Source organism: Dinoponera quadriceps, unplaced genomic scaffold, assembly GCF_001313825.1.
Source record: "Dinoponera quadriceps isolate SergipeBrazil2010 unplaced genomic scaffold, ASM131382v1 scaffold316, whole genome shotgun sequence".
Taxonomy (NCBI): domain Eukaryota; kingdom Metazoa; phylum Arthropoda; class Insecta; order Hymenoptera; family Formicidae; genus Dinoponera; species Dinoponera quadriceps.
This window is the reverse complement of record NW_014554530.1, coordinates 1438176-1458618: the sequence shown is the minus strand read 5'-3', so window position 1 is coordinate 1458618 and position 20443 is coordinate 1438176. Positions and strand designations below refer to the sequence as shown.

The window sequence follows — 20443 nt, the reverse complement described above, 5'->3', positions numbered from 1 at the left end:
ATCTTGAAGTTTGATTATATCTATTTATAACAAATGACTAAAAAAATATATTAATCGGTAAAAGATATTAATATATTAATAATATAATAATTTGTGAATGTTTGAATATAACCAAACCAAGTGAACGTAAAGCGAACGTTCCTCCAACGTGCTGCTTGGGGATACAACTACGATTCAAATTCGATTCGCACGAATACTTTCATTGTCTCCTTTTTTTCTCCTTTTTACATATTTAATCGATACCTACTTTTATTGCGGTCGCATTCATCCGTGGAGACCTTTAATCTTTACCGATGAGTTTCAAGCTTTCATAAAAGGAAAAAAAAGGAAATAATACATCAGAGAGAAAAAATACTGCGTCACCCTCGTTCAGACAATTACGACATTAATGACCGAATAAATTACGCGCTGACGTAACAATCAATCTTCAATTCTCAATGCTACCGCTTCGTCGTTGAATCAATTAAAGAGTTTGTTTTACCTACCGTTTTCAATCTATCTTGTTACCTCGATACTTCAACGAGAGCAACTGTCTGTTTTGTTTATCTGAGCAGCTCTTCTCTTCTCTCCCAGCGTAAAACTATCGACTGTGTACACACAGTGGATTGTCGATCGTCGCAGCGTCCTGAAGGACGAAACGTGTTTGATGGAAATCAGGGAAGCGTATACGTACGAGAGATGGATCATGACGAGAGAAAAAGAGAGAGAGAGAGAGAGAGAGAGTATCAATTTGTAAATGAGAAGGATGTGATCGTGCATCGCACGCGCGAACAATAGTCCCTATTGACGGCGGTGACAATTAATACTCCGCCGGAAATCAATGCAAGTACGCATATCGACGACGTCCACGTAAACTGCTGCAAAGTTACACAACGTTCGATGTAACGACGCGCCGCGATGTGAAATGGCGCGTTTGGTATTCCGGAGCTACGCATTGTTTATGCAGACAAACAACTTACAATTATTCGATTAATTAACGTTACGTATGTCCGACGTTACAATACGGATTCGTGTTACCCTTTATTGTCTGTATCTCCTAAGAGCGACAATAGAATTGTTCCGGTTGCAATTTGAATGAAGCATATGAAGGATGATGAAGAATGACTCGACGGGATGTTTTGTTAATGATTAATGACGTCTGGGTGATACTCGGAAAGTAAGTAACAAGCTCATCTTCGTATAAAACGGTTTTGTACTCTCGGCAGAGGGGAAGACGACGCATCTCCGAAATTTGATTGAACTTCCTAATGGTATCTTGCGGAGATGAGATGCGGGGATAATTAGCGGATTAATTTTTCACGTGGGCGAAATCGAGTTTTCCGAACCCTGTATTTAATTAACGAACTCGTTAAGGGCAGGCTTCATATAAGCTCTCCGCAAACAATCGTGATTTCATGATGTAGCTTCAATTCTAAAATTAATCGTTTCTTCCTCTCATGTACCATATAGCAAAGTCCTCCAAGGGTTGCCTTACGTCCTAAGGATATTCCCAGGATGTTCCCCAGATAAAGTGTCCCGTGTGGGATTATATCGATGGCTGATTTGCGAAGGAGGAATTATAACTTCCAACTAACAGGAGATTTGTAGTCCTTCTCTCAAAAATTTTCACCGCTCGAGTCTCGGTCGAAAAGCAGTATCCACGAGCTATCTATGCATGTATACATACTGCATTAAAATGAGTATTACTTATTTCAAGTATTTCAGAATTTTCCATAAGTTTACATATCCGCGGATATATCATAAGTTCATCATAAGCATCAGATTGATTCAAAATATATTCTGAATCTTAGTAAGTTGAATACTTCCGTCAAGAATATTAAATTAAAACACCAAAACTTCGGTTTGCTTGTTCAAATTAGTCGAATTTAATCTTTCTTCGATAAAGTTTATAATGTTCTTGAAAAGTGTGGACAAATTCTTCTTTTGAGCGAATGATAATGATACCTTTTCTAATATTTGTGATGAATATATTTCAATACCATTATCAAAAATATTCAAGATAAATATGATTTTTAAAAGAAGAGAAATAAACAGCTTTTTCTTGCGGAATGATTAATATTTTTCTCTGCGTACTAATAACGAGAAAGTGACGCGAGAAAGGAACACGATGTCAAAAGCGATATCAGATGAGCCGATTTTGCTATCACCTCTGAACCCCCCGTGTTATAACTCCTTTCGCAAGCGTTCATGTACACGTGCACACAAGGACACACGCACACACATGCACACCTCTCTTTAGTGGAGGGTAAACCTGGCCAATGGAACGGCCGGAGTAAATGGTTGATACGAGGTGGCACCGAGAGAGAGGGTGAGAGGGTGCAAGGTTTAGGCCAGAACACAGCTCGCAGGAGCAGTAATATCGATCGATCCGGAGCGGAGTTCGAGGCTCGACAGGTCGGTGTGGGCGCGGGGGCGAGAGAATGAGAAAACAGGAGAGAGAGTGAGAACGGGAAACGGGAGAGGAGAGTGTGACAGGGTCGAGCTTGCACGGAGAGGCAGGAGAGGGCCACAAGTAGAAAAGCTCTCCCGTAAAGCAGACTGCCGGATAGGTCAGCCAGTTGCCCGGGCACGGATCGCTCTGCCCGATCGGTCTTCCACACCTGTCTGCTTCTGTTCGTTGGCCTCTCTCTTTTTTCTCTTCCTCTCTCTCTCTCTCTCTCTCTCTTTTCCTCTCTCTTTTTCTTTGATCTCTCCTTTCTTCTTGCTTCACTTCTCATCTCTCACCCGCCACTCACCTTTTCGATCGCCACCCCACTCATTGCCTGCTCGCGATCGCGGCGGTCCTGCCGAGAGCGACCTTGAAATCTAGTGATAGTGCGAGCCTGACCTTGGCGAGTTCCTCTCTGTCAAGGTTGATTAGGTAGGTCGACGGTGTCCGTTGTCAGCTGATTCGCCGGTGACTACGTTCCCGCGGCACGTTGAGGCGGCTGTATGAGAACGCGAGTGATTTCAAGCGGTAAGGACGACGCTGAGAGGCGGTAAGTTGTGTCCCGGATCGGATATCACGGAGTCATGGCCCGACGATCTGTTAATGTTTTCTCAGGAATTTGTCCCGAATGTTATGAAAACTGAATTTCACAGTCAAATTGAGAAATAGAATTATAAATTGCAAATCTTTCTTTACATTGATTCTGCGCACTAGGAGAAACCTTTGCAGAAGATTCTCTTCATTTTTCTGAAGAGTGATGCGAAAAGAGAAAAAAATCGATGTATTATTTTGACATATCTATTCTAGTTCGATCGCGGAAAGATTAAGTAAAAAGAGCGAATCACGGCATAAAAATAATTACATAATAGCGTGAGCGTGCATGTAGCGCTAACACGATAATAATAATTAGGGCTTGAGTTATTGTTATTTAGCGACGTACGGTGGATTTCGATTGCAAAGACGGCGATACGTCGAGATTCAAGTGTTACGTTCACAAAGAAAGCGCGGAAGACGATGTGTACAGAGAGCTCCGGTCGATTAGATAACTTTTCTGTTTCTCTCGTGAGTTTTTCGATCGGGGAGAGTAATTACATCTGACGGGGATGCGATTTCTTTAATCTTACGAAGAGCATCGTGATTTTCTTCTTCGCAAGCTCAACTCTCTCGGAGATCCATTTTTTGCGATTTTTGTACAATCAAAAGAAATTAACATTTATTCTGAATTAATTTCATTTAAATTTAAGATTTAAATTTAAAATTTAAATTTCTTTGGTGCAATTTTTAATTCTACGTTTGTTACAGAATTAAAAAAAAAAAGGAAATTACGAGAGGTTTCAATTTAAAGAAATATGCTTGATTTAGCGAAAAAAAACTGAGGCAATTCGATTTCTTGAAAGATTGAATGAAGGATTAAACGTGATGGTCCTCGACTTTAAATAAACGCGTAATTAATAAACGACCGTATTGACGTAACGGTGTACAATGAGAGAGTTTGTACACAGGAAAATCTCGAAGGGGCAAGCGCGTAGAGAGTTCTTTCACCAAGCCGGAATTAGTAATTAATCTTGGACTCCAATGGATCCGATTCGGTAGCCATGAGAAGACGACGAAGCGACTGATACTGCGACGGGAAACCATATCGGTGTAGAGAATGGAAGAGCCGTCTTCGAGAATTCGTCCTTATCTGGACTGGGATGTAAGCGAAACCTAATTGATTTCCGGCTTCGTGTGTTATGTGTGTGTAATGCATTGGGTGAAAAAATTTTCGTCAGACCCATATAATCAATCTTACGCGCACTTGACAGTGTTTGGACGCAATTATACAAATGAAACTGACGCTTCTGCTTTTACAAACGTGTCACAAACATTCCGAAAAGTCAACTCGACTGGCGCGCTATTCTGGAGGGATAAATTATAATTCAGTCGTGTTACGTTTCACACAATGCCAAAGTGCGCCTATTCTATAACTCTTAATGACAATATCGCTATCGTTACGCGTCGCTGCACGGCTATTACGCGATACGTTATATGTACGTAACGACGCGTAACGGAAATGATATTACCGTTAGAAAGTTACAGAATAGGCGCGCAGAGTAGAGATTTGCCTGTGACGTTTCCCGAGACGCTCATTGCCGGAAAACCGACTTGGTTATCTATCGTGTAATTGCGTACAATCCGAAAATGTCTGTCGCGTTAATATACACGTGTTTTCAAAAAGAAAATTATCCTGCGTTGAAAAACGCAGCGGCCATGTCGATGAATATTTGTCCAATCTTGTATCGTCGCGTTATAAAATTGTTTAAGGAGATTTTAAGGCTCAGTATTGCATTTCCAATGGCACATTAAGGGGGGTCATCCGTTAAAAAAATTTTTCGTATATAATTATATATAATTAGATATGTAACTATATATAATTATATGAAATGGTGACACGGATAGTATTTATATAAATTATGAACTTTACATCGTTGTATTTTCAAAACAAAATGATCAATAATTCTGAAATTTGTGTATAATGTATATATCAGTAATCAATATTATTTTTAATTTAAAGACATTAAAAATACAAATTAAAACTAGCACGCTATAAAAAGTGTCAACTTTTTAATTGCAAATATTTTAGCAAACATCTCGAATGGTCAATCTTCTTTCAATTGCACGAGCAGTTATATGATATTTAATAATACATAAAATTTCAGTGCATATATAATGCAAGTTTCGTGGAATTTTTATTAAATTCGTTTCGCCTTACAATCTCCTTAAATAGAACTGCGACACCAAGAAAACGAGAAAGACATCGGTGTTTATTTGTGGATAGAACGAGGACAAATACTCAGTGGCGAATAGTCAAGCGCCGTTACAGGATGGCGAGGACGACCATCCGGAACGCGGGACGTGGACGGGGAAATTCGATTTTCTGTTGTCCCTTCTGGGGTACAGTGTAGGCCTCGGGAATGTCTGGAGATTTCCGTATCTTTGCTATTCCAACGGCGGCGGAGCTTTCCTGATACCATTCACCGTGATGCTCATCATTGCCGGATTGCCGCTCATGTTCATGGAACTTTCCTTAGGTAATTAGCGGCATTAGCGGCATTAGCGGAACGAGTCCGATATTGAGCGTCGCTCGTGAGAGCCGGACCGTTCGCAATTAGGACGTCTCTTTATTTTACAGGTCAATACGCCAGTCTTGGACCGGTCGCGGCTTATAAACGTTTCTGCCCTTTGCTCTGTGGCTTAGGCTACGGGATGGTCCTCGTTAGCTCCGTTGTTATGCTCTATTATAATTTAATCATCGCATGGACGTTGTATTACATATACGCGTCGGTCTTTGGTAAATAATATCAGTGATAATACTCGTGACAATACAAGGTGGGGCTACAATTGTTACCACCTTGAATATCTTCGAAATATGAGAATAGACGAAAAATTTATCTAACAAAAATTAAAACGATACCGATGATCATCACTTCGAACATCTTCTGTAAATGTAAACTTTCTTCATCTTTATCTAGTCGTCAATAAAATATATTTTTATTTTTTAAAGATCTTCTCAAGGTGGTTACAGTTATTGCCTCACTCTATACAGAATGCCCCAGAATCAACGTATATCCTTAATATTACAGATTCTTTGGGACATTCTAAGACGAAAGTTTAAGTTCAAAGTTCAAGTACGAAAATGTCGTGGAAGATCTTTATTCATAGCGACTTTTTAATTTTCAACATAATATATCTTTGTAACTAAAGCCTAAAGTAAACTTCTGTAAAAGTAAAGCACTTGAAATTGATCGGAGAAGAGAATTTTGTTATTTATTCGGTCGTTCGAAGTTTAGTTTGCGAACGGACCTATTTTTTCGATCGCTCGTATTTTGAAAACTATTGATGCCCGGATATTTTTCTATTTTTTATGTTGGAATGTTCTAAAGAATCTGTCATCTGCAATTTGCGGAACTTTTTTATCTATCGCATGCGAAAAGCTATAAATACAAAAGTGTGGCATGGTCAGACAGCGAAGGCTCGCTGAAGACGACCGACTCTGCCTTTCGCGGGAAGCTTATTAAAATTCTAGCTGGTACAGGTGGTTGGGAGCTGCCCTGGAGCAAATGCGAGAAGGAGTGGAGCACCGAGGATTGCTTTAAGCCAGACGCTGCCGAGGTTTGTGCCTCTAAAAACGTTTCTTACTTCAAAGGAGGATGCCTCAATTCGACGCAAATGACCGCAATGGGTCTGACTATTGAGGACGTGGCCAGCATTATCAGGAGGCCGCCAGCCGAAGAATATTTCAAGTAACGCTATATAAATGCATATAAATTATATCTCTTATTTTCTCAACGAATTTCTGCCAGTCCAGTCATTTGACACGTCGTCGCGAGAATCGCCCGTTCATTAATTCAACCGCGTTTCATTATTTACGAATGATTAGTCGTAATTTAATTACGATTTGAAATATCAAGAGCGTCTATGTTTTGCGAAAGTATTAATCACATCACTGTTAGCTGTTAAGGACGCTAATTTGAAGGGACAGAAGACATATGGAGAATATTTCTCTGCTTGTTCAGTAATTATGTCTTGAGGATCAGCAGCGGAATCGAAGAAACCGGATCGATTCGACCGTCCATGGCAACGTTCCTCTTTCTTGCATGGACAATCGTTTTCCTCTGTTTGAGCAAGGGTGTCAAGAGTTCGGGCAAAGTCGTGTATTTCACCGCTCTCTTCCCATACGTCGTTCTGGTGTGTTACAGACAATTAATATTCAATCGAGTTTAACGATAACTGACCGTTACGACACTGATTTCTGCTTCGACAAATACAATTAGTTGTGGTTCAAAAATATATATCTGCAAGGAACTGCGTTTGTTTAACGCGACGTCGTAGCGTTCAAAGAAGAATTTTCAATTAGTTCTTCCCTTCTTACCGAAGGTGTAGAAAAGTTCAGCACGTTTTTACGAAACGAAAACGTCTTCCTCGTAGGTCGCACTTTTCGTCCGAGGTATTTTACTACCCGGAGCGAGTGAAGGAATACTCTTCTATCTGACTCCCGACTGGAAGAGACTAATGTCCGCGAAAGTGTGGGGAGACGCCGCGGTGCAAATCTTCTTCGCCTTGAGCCCGGCCTGGGGAGGTCTAATTACATTGAGCTCGTACAACAAGTTCACCAACAATTGCTACAAGGATTCTCTGATCGTTGCAATTAGCAACATCGGAACGTCCTTCTTCGCGGGCTTGGTGATCTTCTCGGTGATCGGATTCCTCGCTCACGAGCTCGACGTGCCAGTAGCATCGGTGGTGGATGAAGGCGCTGGTTTGGCGTTCATCGTTTATCCGGAGGTGAGTCTTAACTATCATTTGGAGCTTGAGAGAGCTTAGAATCTTTCGATCTTTCTTGAGTTTTGGTATCTTCCAAATATTGAATCTAATTCATTGATCTCTCATTGATATGAAATAAGATTAAATTACGAATGGGAAAAAAATCAAATAAGAGAGAGCTAATAACAGGTTTGAATAAGTTAATTTTGATTTTCGACCAAGTTAAAAGTTAAAGTTAATTTTACTAGCTCGTAAAATTTGCTTAGTTAAATTAAAAATTGCCTGAACGGAAATTAACTTAATTAAATATTAATATGAAATTAATTTATTAAAGTTAAAAGTTAATTATACAAAACTAAGTATATATATATGTGTATGCCTTTTTGCATAATTAACTTTTAATCGTAGATTAAATTTATGTTAAATGAAGGAAAGGGCTAAATTAAATTGATCCATTCTTACCCTGAACGCTTGATGTAGCATCCGTATATTGAGAAAATTTAATTGGACGAGATACACGCGATAAATGCGACAACGTTCAACTTCGCGCGCTAGAGTTCGCGTGGGAGTTCAAGTAAATATAAAAGTCTTCCAGGATTTCCGAAGGGTAATCTGAGAATGACTATTGGCAGGTCGTGGCACGTCTGCCGTTCGCGCCCGTCTGGTCGCTACTCTTCTTCATCATGCTGCTCACGTTGGGTCTCGATTCTCAATTTGCGCTCATGGAGACGGTCACCACGGCGATACTCGACGGCGTCCCCGCACTGAGAAGCTACAAGATCTGGGTCGTTCTGGGAGTTGCGATGGTCGGCTACGCCGGTGGCATCATTTTCACCACCAACGTAAGTTTCGGATCAAATCGCCGTCGCGTCTCCTCAAAAGAGACCGGAGAAATTTAATCAGCTCAATTTTTAGAACTCGCACTCGAGAATAGAAGGAAACAGCTTATTTTCAAATATTACGATGCTCTTATTTTGTTTTCTTGACAATAAATGAGTCCATTTATTTTTCTCCTGCGCTCCATTCTTTTCCGTTCACGTGGATTTATAAGCATAGCAACTGAATTATTAATTTTTTCCTAAACTGAATTTACATCATTTTCGCATAAATCATTCATTCATACGTCGATTACGATATTCAACATACGTAATCTATTCTGCGAAAGTTTCTACACACTTCAAAAAGACACGTATCGCAGCGATAGTATCTGAAATAGTCAATAGTATCGACATCTTTATATTTATTCTTGATACACATCGATACTCTTCAGAGAGCGTTTACGTTTATTTAAGATTGACTGTTATCTCTGATTAATATAATCTCTTGAAATTTTAACTCTTCGAAGAAATTTGATCATTCGATTGATACTTTTTCTTTGGTACCAATATCGTAACGATCATTCTTTCTTTTTTTGCAGGCCGGCATGTACTGGCTGCAGCTGATGGACAAGTACGCGGCCAACTGGTCGGTTTTGTTGATTGCCATAAGCGAATGCATTCTGGTGGCGTGGGTGTACGGAGCGAATCGGTTTCTGGACGACGTCCAACAGATGATCGGACCCCACGGCGGTCTCTGGCGATTCTTCTGGACATGGATGTGGAAGGTCATTACACCCGCTGCGCTGTTCTTCATTCTCTGTTTCAACTGGGTGGAATATGAGCCACTTAGATACGGGACTTACATCTATCCGAAATGGGCGGACGTGTTGGGCTGGGTCATTAGTATGCTTCCCGTTTTAGTCATCGTCGGGCTAGCTATAGTAAGTGATGACGCTTTCTTAAATTCCACAAATTCTCTAATAATTAGTAAATATATTATTTATGTATAATAGAAGGTAGAGCAAAAGTTGAGATATTAAGTCAAATCCTTAAAAATAATATTGCTTCCTTTGTCAACGGATTCTTTATAGTTTTTGTATGTATTTCGAGATTTTCGAGACTATACTTTAAAAGAAAATTCGATTGAGATGAATTCCTTGAATTTGAAACATAGAATCAGTTGAAGAAACGTCGCCAACGATCACCCTACGACGATGACGAGGACGATGAGGACGACGACGATGACGAGCTGGATAACGGCGAGCCTTGTCAAAGAACGAATAAAGGAAAGGGCAAAGGGAAGAATAAGGATGTGTGGGATCGTGTGAAGATACTGCTGCAACCGACATCCAATTGGGGTCCGGCATCGGGAAATTCCTTGACACCTTCCAAGACTCTGGCTACACCTTCGCCAGGTAACGAATTTTCCGTTATTTCGAATAGGGAAAAGTGTTAAACAATGGATTACAATATCGTTCGTTGTTTCGCAGGATGCACTGCTTACGACTCGATCGTCCTGGTAAATGGTCAACCGATGATGGTGCAGCCGCCCAACGCCATCGCCACCACGCAGAAACTCCCCGGGCCGTCGATCCTCAAGAATTCCAGCAAGACCGACCTGATCACCTCGCAGCAAGTGTGACACGACGTTCGTTTTATGTCCAACGATGAATCCTCGGAGGAATCATGCCAGAGATAGAACGCCCGATGTAAGATGAGCCTATCTTCGGAATGAACGAATATTTCTTCTGGGTAACGTCGGCAATTGCGCATCTTCAAGCGCGACAGCTGCGAAGCAACTTTGTCGTCATTCGATTCAATTTTCCATGTGAAATTCTCGTGAATTGTTCTGTCGACGTTTACATAATTTTTCTCGAATTTGGTTCCTATCATCGGTTGCTCAGGAAAAAGTGGAAAAAATGAGCCTGCCATCAAGTGTGCAGAGTACCGATATTTAAAAATCCATTGTTTCCTTTCTCACAATGTACTATTTAAGATTGCAGGGTTTTTATAAGAAAAGGATTGGTAGTGCCCCTCCGCAATTTTAATGAGCTTTGAATATATCGTAAAGAAGCTAAAAATAAGATACATGTATCTTTTTATAAGGAAAGATAGGAGAAAATCACATGTAAAAAGTACGTTCCTCTTATTTATGATTCTCTGCAATGTATTCAAGACTCATCAAAATCGGTGAGGGACACTTTCAGACTTTCCCTTATAAATATATCACCGCGTTCTTCCATATTGATCAAATAACCGCTCGATATTGATAGTAATGCGTGTACCTTAACCCCACACAGATGTTAATATTAAATTTCTAATGGCCAAAGAATGTTGCAAATTAATCTATTGAAAATCGTTGGAAGTTGAAAGGAATCGAAGAGAGAATCACATGCAACAATACGAACAGTATTATATTTTCTTAGGAACGACGATATCTCACCCGTATTCTCGGAATATTACATAGGCTATTAATAATTATTTCACAATAGGCGAATATTTATTTTTCGAGATCGTTAATTATTTTTGCTACTGTGAGAAAAGATAGAAGTCTGTATAGATTATTGCCCGTGAAGGTGGATTTATATCTAGACACATTTAGCAAATAGGAAAAAAGAATTTATAGCGATAAAGAAATGAGCAAAGCGAAAACGCCAAATTAATAAATTCAACGTATACCAATCTCTTGCAGTAAATATTTCGTTGGAGTTCTAAGTAGTGATGGAGATCTGAGATCATAGCGATGGAACTAATCTGATCGCTTATCTATTAATATTTGTATATCAATATCCGCAAGTATTAAGTTATAAATATGAACAGTTATCACAAGATAAACGATGAGTGGCATTGATCATACAATCGACGTAACTATTGCTGATCAAAATATAATAAGTATTAGAATAAGATTAATTTATTTCTTGTACACATTATTTTTTTATTATCCAGGAAAAATTTTCTATTTATATATAATTAAATATAATTATATATAAAGTGTCATATATATATATATATGTATCAAGAGCAAATATAAAGATACCGAAACTATTGACTATGATCTCAGATACCACCGCTGCGTTACGTGTCTTTTTGAAGTATGTAAATACTTCCACCGACGATTACATACATTGAATATGTGTCAAAAATTACAACAATTGAAAGAGAGTAAGACGGAGAAAATCAAGAGGTACATTTGTAATTAATAAATTTATGGAAGTGAACAGCTTATATTTTCACGAACGAGTATACGTAATAGTCAATAACAGGAGAGAACGCGATTCTTTAATTTTTGTTGCGAAATACTTCTGAAATAACGTTACGTGTGATAAGACCCAGGGGAAAAATTTTATCTCAACCGATCGCAATTACCATTCGAAAACTACCGATGCCTTGACACTTTTTTCAAGAAAGGAAAAGAAACTTCCGATCCCCCAAATATGTAAGTCGGAGAATACGCGAACAAAGAGAGTGGCCTTAGTTTTGAAAGAGTTTGCAGCATATACGTATGAATATCGATATACCAATTATCCAAAGTGTGTCTTGCTTGGAGGAATAGCCTTTACTGTTTAACCTTTTACCCACACGACACGCCGTATATGGCTCGACTTAGTTTTCTAATCTTAGTTAATATTTCCTCCGTGTGACATCTTCTCACACAGAGAAATATCGGGCACGTCGAGATTCCTACCTCATTTGAGTCCGAGCGAACCGCAAGACGTTTAACGTTGCCTGTGAATTGACAGTAGACGAATCAGAAATCAAAAACCTTCGTTGGCGACTGAAGTTGAAGATAATTAGAAGAAAAGTTACGAGAAGGTCTTCTTGTATACAAATTTTAGCGGCCGAAGCGAAAGTAAAACTTAAGTAACTTTGACAACTGGAAATCAAAATCGATTTGATTGAAACTTGCGAACTGTTGCGAAGGTGTTCACATTGTGATCACGAAGAGCGGGAAGGAAAGTGAAGGAAGGAAAACCCGTAAGCCGCATGTATGTGAGTTCTTGACGCCGAGCACGTCACATCATGAAAGTGCCGTTAGATTGCTACGATTGCTTTCTTCTCGGGCGATTTCCCATCATGCCGGTTAAATGTTCAGTAAATTTAATGTTCATAGACTACACGAGTGTTACCTAATGTATGGCGCGGCCTCATCAAAGATTGTATAAAAAGTATATAGCTCGCCGTACAAAGTAATGATAATTGATATAATGTTAGTCACTGGTTCACGTACCGGCCAAGTCAAATGGTTGACTGTCCTAACAATAAGTAGAATTAAGAGCAGTGACGTATCGCGAACGGGTAACAGCACGACGGTAACGAAGCAGCTTAACAATAGCGATCTCATATTTTGCTCGAGCTTGGAATCGTTTCTTTTAACCAACCTCGAGCAACGAAGAATTCTGTTGCTCCGCACCTAAGAGTTTAATCAGCATCGCACGATTCTTTACAAAAGTGCATTCTAAAGAAGGAGTAAGCCGCAGTAAACTTTTTCCGAAAACCATCACCTCAATTTAGAGGTCGACGATTATTAACGGTGATGACTGCTAACTGGAAGAATTCGTAATTTCTCAAATTAGTAGCTCGTTCATTCTTCTTGATTCTTGCACAGAATGATGAACAGGCGGTTAAACTTAGATGCAAAAATTCGACGCGCAACTTTCTGTATTGCGTCCAATTAATGTCGCAATTAAAAGTGATAGACTTGCAAACGGTTGTGTTGGTTAAAATTGTGTCAAGCACTTAATATGAAAAGCTAACTGCAATTATCGCGTGGTGTTACAGTCCCGACGTCACTACGAACAACCAGTAGAGCGAACAGTACAAAGTAACGTGTCCTAGTAACGTAACGATGTAACAAGAAACAGGAGCTTCCTTTTAAGAGAAGCTCCTTTTCTTTATAGTAGAACAACAGAATAGAAAAAAGGAGCTTCTACTAAAGGTCATTCGAGGAGTTGGATTCCGCAAAGGGCGAAACAAGTTCTCTCGACCCGGGAAAAAATGATTATATATGAATTTCGTCTCTATATGTGTGTTTATAAATAAATAATCATATATAATTATATACGTCCAAATCTAAAAAAGAATATTGTTATACGAATATGATTATAGTAAATACTTATATTTATGGCTGCCCACGATGTAAACATTTAATTGAATCAAACTATTTTTTTTCCGTTTTTCATTCAATAATATTTTTATATATTTTGTGTAAACATATATAATTATATAACAATCATATCTAATTATGTGTATATAATTATATATAATTTTATAAAATTATATATAAATCTTTTTCCCGGGGAAAATACGTATAGGATATTAGCAATTCAACTCGATTATATCGTCAAGATAAGAAGCAGTTTTATTGTAGAACCGACATACTGATGTTTTAATGTAGAACAATTTAACATGCTGAACGGCATACAATCAAGACACAATAATGCCTTGAGTGAACAAACACACATACGCAACATGCACACAAACATACACACACCATAGAATTAGGAGAGTCGCAGCAGCGAGAGAGAAAGAGATAGAGAGAGAGAGAGAGAGAGAGAGAGACAAAAATAAGAATAATTCTATTGTATACATATACGTATATGTTCTAAATAGATCTATGAGAATGTATGCGTGTGTTGACATTGTTGCGTAATCTTAAGTAGTTCTCATGTAAATAAAAATGAAAAAGGGCTGGGCCTGCGAGAAAGATATTAATAACGGTTCGACGGCAGTTGATAAACGTTGGTTGCGTGTTAACATGTGTAAACAAGAGTCTATAAATAAAGATGAAATGTACGAGATATATAAAAATACCAAATAAATACGTTGTGTTACGTTGTATATGTACATTGCATTATGAAAAAATATATATTATATATGTATATATATATATTGGAGGCACTTCAACAAAAACGTACGTACGTACCCGTGTGTACGCGTATATATGTAAATTTATAATGTGTAATAAATGTATATGAGATGCGTGTGTAATCAATAAAGTGTTGATATACATGGTTAACAATATGCTGCCTAAGCATCTTTCTGCTTTTGTCTGTGACTAATTTCTGAGAGACACAGCGGTATGTCTCTTTTTTTCTATGACCAATACAAACAACGTCCCTAAGTGGGACAATGTCCAGATAACAGAGTTAATACATCGATCTTTGGTTTTTCACCGCTGCGTTTGGTATTCAACGAGAATTACGTCGGAAATAAGGTACTCTCTCGCCAAGAGGAAATTCGACAAAGTCGACGAAAATTTGGAGAGGTTGTCGAGGTTTCAGGTAAATCTGTACAAATAGATTCACCGATTAGAAAGAGATATTGTCTCAGTATTAGAAAAACTTGTCTAATACATTAAATATTACATATGATTATATATAATTATATATTGAAATATATATGTTTATACATAATTATATATAACTCATTATATATATATATTTATATATGATCATATATAATTCTCTGTGTCACCACTTTATATGTAATTATATACTTTATATATGGATAAATTTCATACGTAATGCCTTATATAATTATATAATATATAATTGTATATAATTATATAATTGTATATAATTATATATGAAAATTTTTTTGTCCGCTCAATAGTGAGCAAATAGACACTACAGCGGCGAAAAGATTCGTTACGCGGAAAAAATAAGTTTGCTATTGGAAAAGGTCGTTGCGACGGCAATAAAATTTAGTGGGCGTAATTAGCAATTAATATTCTTATCAAATTTTTTCACCACCACTATAGTAACAAGCAATTTACTGTGCCGGTAAAAAATCTTTCTCCGTGCGTGTGTACCTCATTTCCGGAGTAACTCTCGTACGTATCTCGACGTGACGGACTTGATCAGAAGCGCCAGCGTGCTACCTTATGTATCGCTCGAGGGTGGTCCAAAAACAACCCGGCACCTCGATACGGCTCCGAGGACCGGTTTCACGAGTATCAGGAAGCCCGCAATGAACAACGAGGCGAAGATCAGGTTCCTTCCCGTGACATGGTTTGCGGGCCACCAATGAGTGTAAGTCCCATTGATAAGGGTGGCCAGTAGAAGAATGGTTACCGCGGTGCCGCCGAAAGCGTGCGCTATCTTGAGGAGAATCGGTCTCACACGCGGGTACAACCACGCGGTGTTGTTCGCCAGAATTCCGAAGGACGCGACCAGGACGGATAATATAATCGTTGCTAGGCCCAGCTTCGAATGAGCCGTTACGAAATGCTGTCCATTGAACCTGATCTTGTTGACAATGATGATAACCAGGCCGATCCCGATTATAGCCAGGCCTGTCGTGTGTAAGATCCAATGTATCGTCACCCTGTTACGCCTGGGTAACTTCGACGCGAGGTACGCCTCGCCGGAGACGCTGAAGACAGCTTCCGTGATTAGAAGACCGACCTTTGCCACGAGATGAAGAAACACGGCGTATTATCATATCGTGGTAGACGAGATAACTAAAGGACACATAACAGCTAAGAGACCCGAAATGTATCTTGTTTTATCGGCAAACAGAGTGAACGAAATATTATAAGAATAATTGTGCGAATATTATCGAACGTTGGATTGATATTTCAGTTCCGGTTTCAGTTTTGGAAAAAAAAAAACATCGTTAGAGAAGCGTGAATTTAATGATCACGATTTATCTGTAATGCGGACTGACGTTCTTGTTCGATTATTGGAAATTTTTATAAAAAGAGAGCTATAGGTTGTTTCGTCTGTGCGACTCTTCGCTTACCCCGACGGACATGCAAATCGGATGCCATGAGAAGAATTTGAAGTTGATGCTGAAAGCGAGTACCAAGATGTATATCACGGGAGCCACGAGGAGGAAGTGCGTCAGTACCGAGAAGCCGAGCGTTATGACGCTCGGCGATCCTTTGTTGCTTGTTGCCTCGGTAGTCATGTCGAGAAGAAAACGAGAAATTCCCTTTGACACCTGAGAAAAGAAAGAATTCTGTTCATAAACAATATTGCGTCAAAACGCAAGAAATCGCATAGGGAAATCTCTCATGGGAAAGAAGGGAAATGGCAATAGTAACGTGTGAAAATGACTATTGAATGAGCAGGCAAGTGCAAACATTTCAATTAAACGTTACAAAACGAGAGGTGTTCGAATCTCGGCCGAATAAATCATCAGAGGTATTAGCTTGTGTGGAAAGTGTGAGCATAATACCGCCCGTGAAGCACCACGGAGGCCGTACGTATCTTTTTATGTAATTCCTCGTAATTACTGCGTGGCTTCAGATGCATGACGCGTGATTCATCCTTAATTGTGCGGCACGATTTCTCACGTTTCCAGCATACATTTATCTTCCACTCTTATGCTCTTTTAATTTGCTCGACTAATCTCTATATCTATACGCAAATATATGTAAGTATATAAATGACATCTCTCGCACAGGAGAGGGAAAATTGTCAGTTATAAACGTTCGCAGGTGATAACGAATCTCTTTATCGATCGTACGTGCGAAGATAGCGCAACTAATTCCAATGACAGACACGTGTTTTGTGGAGTTAATGAAAGTATCGAATGACCTTCGTCGTAATTCAAGTTTATATGTTGTAATACGATTTTAAAATAATATTACTATCGTTATTATTATTATTACTATTGAGATTGTATTATTATATTAATATTACAGCGTGTTTTTCATTGTGACGGTTCGCGCGATTTTTGAGACATTTGCAATTACAGATGAAAAAAATCGAATTAACTGAAGAAGCTGCACTCCTGTAGTTAACGCTATAGTTAGGCAAAAATAAGCGGTGAGCTAAACGATCGGTAGTAGTTACGAAAGATCATGGCACTAGTTAAGCAATAACATCCGAGTCCTCGGAACGGTGCATTTCGTTAACGACTCAGTAATCGCCGATAAGAAGCGCACGGTGGGTAACAACAACGACGCAAAAATACCGCTCTGTCTCTGTCCGTGCCGCTAATCGCGGAATGCACCTGTAATGTCCCTGTATTCCGACTGCTGCGCAAATATTGAAATTAAGAAAGGAGAGACCCGTGAAATGCTTTTCTGACTGTCGAACAATAAATCATATAAGCTTCTGAATCTATTAACGTATGAGGTTGACGAAAAAGCTTCCATTTCATTAATTAAAAAAACATTCCGGGAGAAAAATAAATTATCACTTATTTACAGAATCGGTTTTCTGCGTTTCATCACATTTTTTGTTGAAAATAAACAATATTCAATTACACGAAAAATATAAATAACTCTTCATTAATAATATTCCTCATTTGAATACAATTAAAATGTAAATTAAAATTAAATAAAAAATTTGTTTTAACAACATTGTTATTCTTTAGACGTATTTGTAAATCGTACATTCTTTCTGTTATCGTCTCGATTTCTTTTCATATCGGTAATATTTTATTGTCTTTATAGGAAATGTCGGAGAAATTAAAAAAACATAAAACGAAGATAGACACACAATAGTGATATTAAATTACCGATACGTATTGGTTATGATGACGTATATTATATCTGATTAGTATCGTATTACCTTGTTCGCCACTGCAAGCCACAAAGTGACATACTTTTTAGACATTTGCATTTTCTCGAGGAATTCTATCTTCTGCAATGCTCAACGAAGTTGTGATATTTTTGCAAGTAAAAACGTACATTTTAAATTAAGCAATATATCCTAATTGCATGTTTTAATAAACAGAAAGCAATTTTCTGACAAATGAAAAATGGGCGGATCAACGCAAGTCACTTTTATAATCTATACTAACTCCAAGCATACACACACTCTTATCTTAATTGCAGTTTGATGAAACAATTTAAATTTTATTTTTCCTTTGATAACATTTGATTTGGACGTCTATTTCTCCGACAGTAAGTACCTTACTTTAGATATCAAAAGTTTCTAAAATTATATATTTCTATAAAAACTCTATCAGTGTGAAATCCTTGTAAAAAGCATCAATTAAAGAACGAGATTGTGTATTATCTATCCGCGCTCAAGTGTTATGTCATTCACAGAAGCTTCTTAATTTTCAATTGTTTACAACCCGAAAACCATCAATACTATTATGAAATTGGGATTGAAAGTTGTTCTGCGTGCATACGTCAGACTTGGTAAAAGAATTTTAACTTCATTATAATATTATTATTCACCATGGTTCTCGGAACGAGATAGAAGACGCTTTTGCACCACGGATATGTCTCTTACGAAGAGCTTGTCACACGAATATATTTCTTCAACTCACCGCGAGCACTGCTTGACTGCTACGCCATAAAGTCTCCGCTGGCCTTAAAGAGAAAATAACGTCGAAAAAAAAAAAGGAAATTGAGAAAGATCCAAATGTCACCTCCCACTCCCACGTACGATCCAGCTACGAAAACAAATCGAGCACACAAGCGCGCGACCGTGTTCGTGACACGACTGAGCGGCAGGAATATGGCGATCTAGGTTGTGGATCCGTCGATCATTATCGTAGCGTCGGTGGCCGATGAGGAAACATCGGCGTGTTCGCGGTCGGCCTTGTAATATCGGACTCAGTGTTGCCAGATCACTGCAATCAAATTTCTTCACGAAGATCACAGTCCCTGCTATCCGTTGCAAAAAATTTCCAGAAAGATCTCGCTCCAAAACCTCCCGGTTGAGATTTCACGGTAAAAAGCTGAATCGTGAATGAAACGTGCCGTCTTTTCGTAACCATTATGTATTACCGCAATAACAGAGTGCAATTGTGTGGAAATTATCAAGCAATTTAACGGATTATTTAGTAAAGTAAAATTGAATAAGCGACTTTTTTCAGGAGTAACGCGAAATATTTCCCGAACGGTGCAGAAACGAAAAATTCACCATGAAAAACAACAAATAACGACGAAATGAGGAAAATTATATTAAACAGGAACTACGTAGGGGAGGGAAAATCCCCGAAAATTCGCTGGTTGAGGGTCTGCGAGAGACTCAATCCGACACTGCGGCCTTGGTACAAGCGATCGCAACATACCCGCGCGTTCCGAACACATAAGCGCTCGTAAGGCGCAAGTATGCGCGCTCCATAAATCTAAGAGGTATTCGCGTAATGCAACCAAAGAAACTAAAGGAAATCCTACACGGTTTACATAACTTATCATCGATATCTCGGACGCATCTCCGACTACTTCTTTCGAAGAAGTCAAAGTTCGTTCCTCTCGTGTGCTTTTTCTGCCTCTGGTGATTTAAATGCTTCCTTGAGTATGAAAGAAACGAAGTCGCTCCCGCTCGTGACGTTCTTTAATAACGTATTAACATTTGAAATGATCGCACACATGCGTAATTTATTCATATGAACACCACCGTTTCAGCGTACGTGTGGTCTTTCTAATTTCGTTGAAGTCGTGGGCGAAAGCTGATTAGAGGAGCACATGGTTGCCCGATAACGTATTGCTCCGCTTAAACGGAACACATTTGCATCGCGCGCCATTGAAACAAATCCTGTCCCTAATCTGTGGCTATAAATAACAATGATAAGCAGAGACTTTAATGGTAGCGTAATAATATACACTAATATAAATGTTTTGCCTAAGTCTTTATTATGAAAAAATATCGATTAATTATTTAACCCAGCACCGAGCAAGGAATCTCACTGAAATTAATATACCCGCAACGATGACGTTTATTACTCATTCCCTCTAATTAACAAACGATGTATAAATATTTTTCTTCTTTTAGATTTACTAGATACGTAGCTTTTCTTATCAGTTAGCTGATAAATATCAACATTTCTTCAATCCGCTTCGTGTCGAGTCAGCACACAGAGAAAAAGATTTCTTTGGATTTAATATATTTGTGTTTATTTGACTTCTTTTTTTTAATATCAACAATATAATTTAATATCAAATATCATTTTGCATGAGTGAAAATATCGTTGTTTCACC

General features: G+C 38.6%; 2 protein-coding genes across 5 annotated transcripts; one reads left to right on the top strand and one right to left on the bottom strand.

Moving 5' to 3' along the window:
- Window positions 1-2515: 2515 nt before the first annotated feature.
- Window positions 2516-11492, top strand: LOC106751926 (sodium- and chloride-dependent glycine transporter 1-like). 3 transcript variants are annotated; one of them, XM_014633205.1, is made up of 11 exons: window positions 2516-2956; window positions 3931-4124; window positions 5247-5499; window positions 5601-5759; window positions 6504-6711; window positions 6985-7156; window positions 7397-7753; window positions 8365-8574; window positions 9150-9491; window positions 9725-9965; window positions 10041-10192. In XM_014633205.1, exons 2-11 carry the CDS (start codon window positions 4080-4082, stop codon window positions 10190-10192), a joined length of 2139 nt encoding a protein of 712 aa, XP_014488691.1. In that variant the 5' UTR covers window positions 2516-2956; window positions 3931-4079. The 3 variants fall into 3 exon arrangements, with proteins under 3 accessions (XP_014488691.1, XP_014488690.1, XP_014488693.1); XM_014633204.1 differs by having other exon boundaries at window positions 2516-2978; XM_014633207.1 differs by lacking the exon at window positions 2516-2956 and having other exon boundaries at window positions 4080-4124; window positions 10041-11492.
- Window positions 11493-15060: 3568 nt separating this feature from the next.
- On the bottom strand, window positions 15061-18986 carry LOC106751860 (cytochrome b561 domain-containing protein 2-like). 2 transcript variants are annotated; one of them, XM_014633064.1, is made up of 3 exons: window positions 18784-18986; window positions 16294-16494; window positions 15061-15956 (listed from the first exon to the last, which is right to left on the bottom strand). In XM_014633064.1, exons 2-3 carry the CDS (start codon window positions 16459-16461, stop codon window positions 15432-15434), a joined length of 693 nt encoding a protein of 230 aa, XP_014488550.1. In that variant the 5' UTR covers window positions 16462-16494; window positions 18784-18986; the 3' UTR covers window positions 15061-15431. The 2 variants fall into 2 exon arrangements, with proteins under 2 accessions (XP_014488550.1, XP_014488548.1); XM_014633062.1 differs by lacking the exon at window positions 18784-18986 and adding an exon at window positions 18692-18774.
- Between the last annotated feature and the right edge of the window lie 1457 nt (window positions 18987-20443).